The 11,639-nt window shown below is 45.4% G+C and overlaps 1 protein-coding gene across 1 annotated transcript; it reads right to left on the bottom strand.

Annotated features, from left to right (window-relative positions):
• Window positions 1–738: 738 nt before the first annotated feature.
• On the bottom strand, window positions 739–1,146 carry LOC102962850 (60S ribosomal protein L32-like). Its single transcript, XM_042975226.1, has one exon. The coding sequence runs from the start codon at window positions 1,144–1,146 to the stop codon at window positions 739–741; it is 408 nt and encodes a 135-aa protein (XP_042831160.1).
• Window positions 1,147–11,639: the final 10,493 nt, after the last annotated feature.

Raw genomic sequence — 11,639 nt, 5'->3', positions numbered from 1 at the left:
TGACGTGGGAGTGCTGGGCTTCAGACACAAACAGAGATGGAGGCCGTATCAGTCGGCTCGGGCTGCCGTAACAAAGTACCGCAGACTGTGTGGCTTCAACAACAGGAATTTATTTTCTCACAGTCCTGGAAGCTGGAAGTCCAAGATCAAGGTGCCAACAGCGTTGTTTTCTCCTAAGACCTCTCTCCTTGGCTTGCAGACGACTGCATCTTGGTACCTCATCCTCTGGTAATGATATCAGTCATATGGGAGTCGAGCCCCACCCTGACAACATCGTCTAAACTTAATGGTCTCCTTAAAGACCTTAAATGCAGTTTAATGTGGTCACATTCTGAGGTACCAGTGGTTGGGACCTCCACATGAATTTTGGGAGGACACATTTCAGTGGATAACCGAGAGAGGGCAGGAGGGCATGATCCCCAGTGGTCTTCAAGACAGAGTGTAATGGTGAGACTGTGAGTGTTGGAGGAGGAGGGTGGCTCAGAGTTCTGAGGCCCTTCTTCTCTCCTACCCTTGGAAGTTTAGAAGCCCAAGGAGCAATGCACTTGCCCTTAGCTTATCAACACCTAGTCTCCATTTTAACCTGGAAATGTTTTGTTGTAGTGCTGTTTTAAGATGGCAGAGGCGTGAATGTGTTTGTATGCTGGAGTAAGGACCCCGTGAGAGTTTCAAACAATTGTCTTTTTATAGTTTTATGATTTTAGTAACACAAACACGACGTGCACATAAGCTGTCTGTCTATCCATTTTCTTCGCTGGGCAGCCTGGCGTTGGTATTGGTGACTCTGATGGCCAGCAGGGCTGCTCTTTCCACAGAGGCTTTGTGGTTCTTGGAGGAGACATGATGAGCTACCTCTGTGCAGGAAGATCCGTTGAGCACCAGCAGCACTTCGAGCTCCGTAACGTCGTGGACTAGGAACTTCCGGAAGCGACTGGGCAGCACGTGCTTTGTCTTCTTGTTGCTCCCATAACCACTGTTGGGCATCAAGGTCTGGCCCTTGAATCTTTTGTTCACCCAATTGTCGATGCCTCTGGGTTTCCACCAGTTGCACTTAATGTTGACATACCGGTCTTGCTGGTGCCTGATGAACTTCTCGGTCCACTTTTTAATGATCTTGGGCTTCACCAGAGGCCTGAGGGCAGCCATGATGCCAAATAGGAGATGGCTGCCACCTCTGTAGGCAGTGTCAAGGAAGACAAAAAATTTCTTTTCTTACTCAGCTATTCAAGCTACAGCAAATGAATCAACTTGGTGACAGGGAAACGAAGGGAGGCAAAAATTCAGGGAGGAGAAATGGTACTATAAAACTGGAGATGTGACTGGAGGGCCCCCAAAATCTTTGGTTCTTATTTATTTGTTTATTTAGAGAGAGTGTGAGCAGGGGAGGGGCAGAGAGAGAGGGACAGAGTATCCGAAGTGTGCTCTGCGTGTTGACAGCAGATAGACTGATGTGGGGCTCGAACCCGTGAACCTCGAGATCATGACCTGAGCCAAAGTCTGACGCTGAACCGACTGAACCACCCAGGTGCCCCTGCTTCTTATATATTTAATAAGTGCCAACGATATACTGTGAATCTTTATGTTTAGGCAGAGAGGAAGTAGTGTATACCGTTAAAACCACAATTGCAATATAGTTGAAGGGCAGAATATGCATTATTTTGACTTTGTGCAAAGCAACAGTACAAAATTGAATACATGACTGCTCGTGGTTCCTAGGCTAAAGGAAAAATAAGAACATAAACATGTTACAAATAAACTATTGCTGTATAGTGAAAAGGAGTTGACTAGGCTCAAGTAGTAAATTCTGAATTTAGAATATAAATGTATGTGATTGCTTACATCAATATCTAAACAAAATCCTCACCATTACGCTTGGCTTATTGATCCACGTTTGATTCAAGTTTCACTTATAAATGAGAACTGAAAGTTCTTTTGCAATTGGACAGGAAGGCTGTCTAGTTTCAGTAAACTATTTTTGAGAACATTTGAAGAACAGAACGGCGTTTTCTTTGCAAACATTAATTTGCCACATCATACAAAACTATTCCCCTTGGACCACCTATATCAGGATGGTACCATCTCAGTTTTCCAGATATGGAACAGTTCAGTTCTCTCCCTGAGGTTGCATAAAAGCGCCAGTGACCCAAGCTGATGCCAAATTAAGCAGTCAACTGGTTCTCGTCCAATACAGCTAAACCAGATGGGCCGCTTCAGTGACTTCCAAGCCAATTCCATCTATTTTTCAACCCAAATTGAATAGATTTGTGCATTGCCTGCCTTTTAGGAGGGAGAAAAAGAGTGCATGTTAAATACCTCTCCTTTGTAACTATAAAATAATACCTTCATGTTCATGGAAAATGAAAAGTTAAATAAAAATGAAATATAGGTCACCCATAACCCCACTCTAAGGTTTTAACATATTTCTTTCCAGTATTTTGAATGCGTTTTTATAATGAAAATCTTCTTTTATATACATAGATTTTTTTCATCCCTCATTACTTGCTTAAGATTATATCTAACATTATTCCCATTCCACTTAAAACTCTTCCCAAGCATTATTTTCATGGCTACTAGATATTTGTGCGTATCCGATAGAAAGAGGGATACAGCAGTCCAGGGCAAGACTTAAGCTGAGAGGGTAGTCCCAAAACAAGCCAAGGGTAGGTGAGTAGTATGTCAAAAGGCCAAACTGGTCATCAGGACAAGACCCCAAGAGAAGGTCCAAAGCTGGTGGTTGATAAGCCGTGGTGGAGAATGTTGGGGGCGACAGAGTTTGTTCTGTTCTCTTAGGATCTCAGGCTATGTTGCTGAAGCCACTTTATCACATCAAATCCTTTCTTTTCTAGGACAATTATTTTTGAGGGGCCCTACAGTCCCTCCCTGCAAGCTAGCTTCTGTTGGCATCCTCCTCCTCCCTACTGAGTCTACCTGTATAATCTAAACTTCAACTGTGGGCTTGAGTTAATGTTTTTTCAGCTCACGTACCCATGTGTATGAGTTAATTCAGACCTATACTCAAAGGGTGGGAACACCCCACGTGTTTGCATCTCTGTTCTGACTTAACTGGAGCCTCTGCTGCAGTGGTTTAGTCGTTCTCCTAGAAGGGGGGTTTAAAGCATTTCACCATTATAAATAATACTGTAATAAGCATCTTTTTTGCATTAATCTCTGGTAATCACCCACATCTCAGGAAATGTCTTCCAGGAAGGTTCCTAAAAGTGGAATTACACAATCCAAAGGCATCAACACTTTAAAGGGTCTTGACGCATAATATAAATTACCTTCCCTAAAGGTGGTTCCAACTTTCACTCCCACCTGCCACATGGGACAGAAGAAAAGGCACATCTGGGATTATATTCCTGGGCTTCTGAAGGTAATATGGGTGGTGGCTGCACTGACTGCTGGAGTTAAATGCTGACTTGCCAACTATGTGACCTTGGTGGGTCACTTGCTCTTCTAAGACTTGGTTTCTTCATATGTCTAATGGGAGTAACGACACCTTCCCAAAGAGCTATTGTGATGAATATGTGAGAAGCTGCACATATGAGGCTTAATTCACATGTCCTTTCAGCTCTGCTTGGAGACTAACCTTGGAACAGAATGACAGTTTAGAATTTAATGGCCAATAATGGTCAGATGGACAACACTACCCAACCACCTTCACCAGATCTAGGTAAGTGAGAACAATTCTCTTCCCTCCTGTCCTCTCCTCTTCTTTCCTTTGTGACTGGCCAAGCATGGAGGCTGGAAGTGGGGGCTTACCCAGAACTCCCAGACCACACCACACCAGCACTGCCTGCCCTGTCTCCCAGATGTGGAGGACCCTATCATCCCACCTCGGAAGAATAATAAGTCACATGGTGGATGCAAAACTTTGGACTAACATTCCTGTTTTACAAATGGTTCCACGGTTTTGAATTCAGCTTGCCAACAATAGCAAAGTAAGAATACAATTCAGCACCTCATTAATCCCAACATTATTACGTGTGAGGTTTTCATTTCACATTAATATTTATTTATCTCAAGAGAAAGCCAGGACCAAGTTAAGCATGTTATAGTCATCCAGCCTGAAGGTCAGGAAGGTACTGTTAGAAGGGAAGAGGCAAGAGTTTCTAGGGGAAGCAAAGACTGTGGCTGACTTTAGTTCATGTTCTGATGGGTAATACTCAATAATCATTTTTAAGGACTTCAAACATTAGGTGAATTTTTGGAATGACTAAACTAAGATTATGAGATGCATGGACAAATTTAGAGTAGCTTCTGAGCCTTTGAATCTGACTACCTATTCATTCCCAGGAACCACAACTTCAAATCATGGTAGCTTGTCAGTGGCATCTTAGCTCTGGAATGGATCTTAGGCACAACCTCTTGGCTTTACAGATAAGGAAGCTGAGGTTCAGAGAAGTTACAAGACTTGTTCAATATCACCCGAGCTCTTATGGGCAGAGTCAAGCTATGGCTGAGGCTGTTATGTTGCTCGGGCCCACATAACACACTCCCTCCCTCTTTCTACATTTGTCAAAAGATTATCATTACAGTACCTATTGTGATGTCAACAAAGTAGAAAAGCAATTGGAAAATTGGTGGTTTAGTTTTACTGGAATTAAAGTTAAGAATACTTTAATAATAAACTACAGTAGGGGGTGCCTGGCTGGCTCAGTTGGTAGAGCCTGCAACTCTTGATCCCACGTTGGGTGTACAGACTACGAAAGAAAGAAAGAAAGAAAGAAAGAAAGAAAGAAAGAAAGAAAAAAGAAAGGAAGGAAGAGAGAAAGAAAGAAAAGAAAGGAAGAGAAAAAGAAAGAAAGAAAGGGAGAGAGAAAGGGAAGGAAAGAAGAAAGAAAGAAAGAAAGAAAGAAAGAAAGAAAAAGAAAGAAACTACAGTAGGACATTCACATGCGGAGTTACATGGAGTTGTGTTCTTATTGAATGGATAAGAGCCCTATCTCTAGAATGAAAGAACTGGGGGCGGGGGAGGGAAGGGAAAACTGTTTCTAATCTATTTACAGGAAATGTGTAAGTGCAAAAAAACTACTTTGAACTTCTCTTAAGTAGGATAAAGGTAGAACTGTAATACCCAGCTGACTATTCTCACCTTCCCTTAAGCTTTCTGATTCTACAAATATTTAGCAACTGTGAGCAGGATAGGTCAGCAGTAGCACCCTACACATTCAAGGGTTTGTGGGTCAAAGTCTAGGGAGGAGTATGGGCCAGATTATGAAAGGGGTATGGACTTGTTCCTACTTAGAATGTGGGGTAGGGGAACAATACGTCTGAGCAGTGCCATAGGAGGAAGGAAGATCTGGGAGCAATGTGGGGTAAGAACAGAAGGAAAAGAAATAGCAGGCCAGAAACAGTTGGCAAATGTATAAAGTCATCCAAGAGAGAAGTGGGAAAAATCTTACCCGAGTTACAGAACTAGGAATTATCTTCGTTTGGGATCCTTCCAGAAGCAGACCCCGGGACAAGGATTCGAGTGCAAATAGTTTCTTTGAGAGATGATCCCAGGAAACACGGGTTGGGAGAGGGGAAACAGGGAAAGAAATGAAGACAATAACGGGTGTGTTAGCAAGCCAGTTACTAGTGTGGGTGACTGGAGGTCAATCCCACTCAGGAGCTCTGGGAGACAGGAGAGCACACCTCAGAGGTTTACCCTCAAGGGACCAGGAAGGTAGGGGATTTATTCCCCAATTCCCCAACCACCATTGGTTTAGAACTGCTTCCAGAAACACAAACTCTCCACCACTCTGGGCTTGCCCTGCATGTGAGTCGAATGTGCTCCAACAAAAAAAAATGCTCTCAGGAACAGAGTTGCTGGAATCCCTGGGTGGAGACTGAATGTCAAGGGAATATGCGTAGAGCACCAACAGTCTGATATACAGACACCTGCTTCTCTCTGGAGCTATTCAAGCAGTCCTGGATCTTGTCAACAGGACCTCGCACTCTATAAGTAGCTGGGTGGGAGGAGCTCTGATTTGACTTCCTTCTCTAAATTCTGTGATTCCTTCACCTTCAAAAATCGGCCACCCTACATATGAACACCTTTTGCATTCTTGCCCGTATCTGATTCCAGTTTTTAACCAATGCCTCTTTTAAAATTCTCCTCCACAATACAAATTTACTTGAGAAACTAATGATTAGTGTTCTGCACATCTTTTATGCAATTGTATTTTTAAAACCCTTCTCTAATGAGATCACAGAAGACTGGAAATTACAGTAACAAAAGTATTAGGCACGTGATACCCAAGGTAGGAAAGAAAAATATATTAACTCAACTTGCTTTAACTTACTTCAGTGAAGTTGGCAACAAGCAAGCTATTCATCTCCATCATTTATTAGAATTAATTCAAAGTCCGTCTAGGGTGCAATCCAGAACAGAAACTTGCCAGGACTTCAAACTGGAAGCCATTTGAAATTAAAACCAGCATGACATATTTTCTTTTCAGAACCACATGACTCAAAATTTAAGAAATTTGAAGAATTTCTGGAAAATTCCATAATAGGTCAATGACGATTTACTTTAAGAAGAAAGAAGTGATTTTCTTATGCAACAGTAAGTTGCTTACATTTGTGGACCTCAAAACTGATCTTTTTGCTTGTTCTCTTTCAGTTAGTTTATTAAGGGGGTAGGGGTGAGAAAGTGCTAACAGCTCCCAGGATAGATTTTTGAGTGCTGAGGTCCACCCAGTGAACTCAAGAGCCAAGTAACCAACCCTTGAAAATACATTTACATCATGGAAGTAGAAACGCCAAAGTCCAGCTGGCCTTCATGAGAAAGAATAAACGTAAAGCCCAGGATGAAAATGTGGCATGTCGGGGTGAGACAGCCTTTCCTTCATTCTCATTTTCCCCTTTGCTTTGAGCACAGATCCGCGCAGCCCCTCAGGATTTGGTTTAGAAGGCAGGAGGCAGCTCTGGTGACTTTTATACCCAATTGGAGTGGCCCAGGTGCTAACCCAAATCTGGGCAAATCTGTTTCCATGAGACCAGTGAATATTCATGGAGCACCTACTAAGTGCTAGGAGCTGAGTCAAAGGTTATGTAGTTTGTAAATGTCTTCCCTGGAGGACCTTAGAATCTGGTAGGGGAGATAAGACACACAGATAAAAAACTCCAATGTAGTCAAGAGGATTAAATGCTTCTGGTGCCAATTTCCCTTTGTACTTATAATGGTTGAAACAATCATAACAACAATAATAATAGGAACTCATTTGTAGAACACTTTTGTTAGTCTAGACTCTATGAGGTAGTTATCATTAGATAGTATTATTACTATCTTACTTTACAGATATAAGAACTAAAGCATTGGCCCAAGTTCAACAGCCAATTAGTGGTGGAGCTGAGATTCAGATCCAAGCAGTCTGGGTTCAGAGTCCACATTCTTAATGACTATACTACCTACCGCACAGCAATTTTTTTAATATTAAATTGTTCGTGTACATAGCTGTTTCCCAGTTACTCTGGAAAGTTCTGTGCGGTAAAAGGCTTGTGTTTTTATTCTTGTGTGCTAGCGCTTGGCACAGAGCCTGATCCCAGAAGATTCTCAATAAATATTTATTGAATGAATGAATGAATGAATGAATTTGAAGCCCAGGGGAGACTCTGGCTGTTTAGAGAAGGAAAAAAATGACATTTATTCACAGGGATGAAGGAAGGCTGCATGGAAGAAGTAGCATTTACTCGGGTAAATGGTAAACTGGTGGGTAGGACCCAGGGAGGTGGAGGGACTTTTTCAATTTTATGCTGAAAATGCAGACCTTTGGTCACTTGGGAAGTAACTGGCTGGTTGGAGGGTCTACAGCCTGTGACATAACAGGCCCGCTCACCAGAAGGAATGGATATTCTGTTGCCAAGCGCCTAGAGCTATGGGTCCATCTGCCTCCAGGGGCTAGGAGACTGCTGGCGACAGAGTTGGGGGGGCAGATTCCCCACAAGTGGAGGACTGAGCATTCGGAAGGCCAGGGAGTGCGAAGCTGCACAACCCGGCTGTGCTGGGCTGGGTCCCACCTGAAGCCCCGAGACTCTGAGCAGAGGCATGCTGGGCCATGGAATGTGCATGCACAGAAGGAGTGTGGCACTATCCGGCTTTGAGGGGCTGCTGCTACTGGGAAGCACCTGCCAAAGTGAATCTCGTGGGCAGAACTGGCCAGGGGAGCACCATGCCCAGTGGAACCAACCTGATGGTGGTGGGTATAGTGGTGGTGAGCGCTTAGCAGCAAAGTAGGGTATTGGCAGATTGAGAAAAGCCCAGACAGCATCTAGGCCTGAGGAGGAACTAGGGATAACATCCAGGCTCGGAGAGACATCACACCTGTTGGGACTGGCGAATCGGTCACTTTGGAAATCAGGCTTCAAGGGCACTTAATATCTTTGTGATAAAGGGAACCATTCACAGCGGGCCTGTGGAGAATCCAGTTACGCTCCGAGGCTAGCCTGAAAGGACTCCAGGGACTGATAGCCAGACTGTGTAAACTCTGTTGACAAAGAATCCAAAAGGAATTGTGTATGGGCTCAGGGACGCCTGGCTGGCTCAGTCGGTGGAGCATGTGACTCTTCATCTTAGGGTCGTGAGTTTGAGCCCCATGTTGGGTGTAGAGACTACTCAAAAAAAAAAAAAGATTTGCTTAGGGACTCATAACCCTGTAAGGCTGACAGGGGCACTACTGGGGCTGCACTTGGTTGTTTACCACTCCTGTCCCAAATTGGGATTGTGTGAACTACTGTGGAGAGGTGACTCTCAATGTTCAGTGGCCGGCTGCAGGTAGGAAGCAGTAGGGAATGGAACCAGAAAACCCCAGGCACGAAATACAGGGTACCCAGTTTTAATTTACTATTTGATGACATCACAGCTTTCGGCAGTATCCGGAAAGCCAGGCAGGGTAGTTAGAGAGAACTAGAGGCACTGCCCCAGAATCTTAAAATCTTCAACTCCACAGTCCCACTCTCTGATTGCATCCTCCCCCCCCCAACCCCCCACCATCCGCAGCAATTCTTTCAAACGTTCACAGCACATTTTAAGTCATCTACACCGGCAGGCGACATCCCCATACAACACAGGGACTATGGAAGCCGAGCAGAGAGCCCTCCCCTTCACGCTCCCCACCCAAGCCAGGCACGTTCTTTCTCTCCCTCCCTCACAGTCTTCCCTCCATTTCTGTCAGGGGGTCTCCACCTTACATCCACCTGGGCGGGGGGCCACCCGCCCAGGCAATTCTCCTGCCCTTTAAACCCCACATCTCCTCCTGTCATCTAGGGTTAAACACTTCCAAATTAAACCCTCTTCAAATTCCTCTCCCATCTCGCCAGAACCAATTTGTCTCCTTCCCTTTCAATCCAGCTTCTTATGATGCACTTCTCACCTCCCATTCATTATTCAAGCCACTGTGACTCTTCTTCAGCCCCTGGCAAGTCGCTGCAACCACTCACCCTAAGGCAGTGAGGGACCTCACTGCCAAATCCAGTTCACAACCTAGTGCTGGCCGCTGCCTCCTTTCAAGAGCTTTCCTCCCTTGACTTAGGTGACACCACCCTCTCCTCCTGTCCCTCCTGATCTTTGCTTGCTCTTTCTTTGTCTTCTTCATGGGCTTCCTGTGGTTGCCTCCTCTCTCTCTCCTTAAATATGGCGGGTTTCCCAAGGCCCTGCCCTCAATCTTTCCCCCACCTCTTCTCCTCTCACTTCTCCTCCCCTCACTACCCCTCTTCTTTTACCTCCTCACTCCTCATCTCCACTTTCCTCTCTCCCTTCCTCTCCCCGCCTAGTCCTTTCTCCACAGATAAGTCCATCCCCAAGATTTCAACTACTGCCCATATTTAGATGGCCCTCTCCTCTGAAATCTATGTTCTCCTGCCTGGAACCCTCTCTTGAACTCCAGATCCATGGAGTCAACCCATCTGGACAGTTGTCTCTGGATGTACCCATGCTCAGCAGGTCTGCAACTGAACTCACCTTCCACAAAGTCCTCTGTGTCCTCCCCAGCCTCCCATCTTAAACAATAGTGCTGGTGTCCAGCCAGTACCTCAAGCCAGAAAACCCACAAATCTGGCAGTCTTTCTTGATGACTCCCTCTCTTTCCCCCCGATGTACACCGAGCCACCAATGTGTAGAGGGTCAGCCTGTCCCGTCTGTCGTTTCAACCCTCCACTTTCCGTGACTTGCTTTTCTGGCCTGGATCCCAGCACTGGTCCGAGTCACCCTCTAGCCGGCTGTCAAGGACTCCTTTGGAAATGGAAATCTGGTTATATCATTCCTCTGCTTTCTATCTTTATGTGGCTCCAAATGGCCCTCACGATTAAATCCAGACCTCTCACTATGACCTCTGAGGCCTCTGGTCTCCGCCCAACCCCAACTGGCCATGTCAGCCCACCTGCCTCCTCACACCCCTGCCATCGTTTCCACCGGAAATGCTCTGTTTTTCTTCCTTACTTCCCCTTCTTTCAAACTTACCTCCTCTGGAAGTCTTCTCCGGCCGTTCTCTCCCTTCTCCCGGCTGAGCTAGGCACTCCCTGTCCTGCCCACAGAGTCCATGCCGGTTTCTGGTGTGAACGCAGCACATCACACAGTTTCCTCGTCTGTCTTCCGCCATCGGTCTATGTGTAACTTGATTTTTTAAACTTGTACAGCACTTGACACAGGCTCCCTTGTTGGATGTACGCAAGAAAAGTCCCGGACACCATGCTTTAGGGGGCCACAGATATCACCGTCCCACCCCCCCCAAAAAAAAGTATTGAATATTTGGACACCACTGTCGTGAGGAATCCAGTGCTCAGCCTGGCACAGTGCAACCTGTGAGTGAAAACGTTTACTCTCGCGACTAACACTGTTCAGGCTTCAGGGGAATGCTTCTGCACATCTCTCACCCTGTGTCCTTAATTTTTTTTAATGTTTATTCATTTTTGAGAGACAGAGAGAGAAAGAGAGAGCCAATGGGGGAGGGGCAGAGAGAGAGGGAGACACAGAATCGGAAGCAGGCTCCAGGCTCTGAGCTGTCAGCACAGAGCCCCACGCAGGGCTCGAACCCATGAGCCGCGAGATCACGACCTGAGCCGAAGTTGGACGCTTAACTGACTGAGCCACCCGGGCGCCCCTCTCACCCTGTGTCCTTAAAACAAAGGCAACTATGTCCAATCTCTGTAGGAGTCTGTGATTGCACAGCAATCGGCCTAAAAAAACAGCTACAGCTTTGGAGTACGACCGAGAAGATTTCAGCTATGCAAGTGCTTAGATAAGAGAAAATCCGAGTTAATCCATTAACGTTTCTGTCACATGTCATGAACGTAGTAGATCCTTTCATAAAGAACGATGGCTTCCAGTCCTTGACACGGGTATCCGCTTTCTTCCTTCCCTTTTTGGAGTTCCGTAGATCCTCATGAATTACTGTGGCATCCACTGTGGCTGCACTCAGCGGCTGGCAAACATTTCACGATATTACACGATTCGTTAGTGTTAACTTTGTGTGTGAGTGTATGGACGTTGGCCAGGCCGAACTGCACTTTCCTTCTGAGCACCCTGTGCTGTAGAAAAACCATCATGTTCTTACAATCCTCATTTGCTCAGTTGCACTCACGTGTTGGTTTGTTATTAGTACATTGAAATGTGCACGTGGTAAGCGCAATGTGTTAATATTAACAAATTCAAGAGT

This window comes from Panthera tigris, chromosome X, assembly GCF_018350195.1.
Source record: "Panthera tigris isolate Pti1 chromosome X, P.tigris_Pti1_mat1.1, whole genome shotgun sequence".
Taxonomy (NCBI): Eukaryota; Metazoa; Chordata; class Mammalia; order Carnivora; family Felidae; genus Panthera; species Panthera tigris.
The sequence above is the reverse complement of the archived record's forward strand: the minus strand, read 5'-3'. Positions and strand labels throughout refer to the sequence as shown.

Bases quoted from the DNA above. Each gene is read 5' to 3' on its own strand.
- LOC102962850 (XM_042975226.1), bottom strand. From the start codon at position 1,146: ATGGCTGCCCTCAGGCCTCTGGTGAAGCCCAAGATCATTAAAAAGTGG.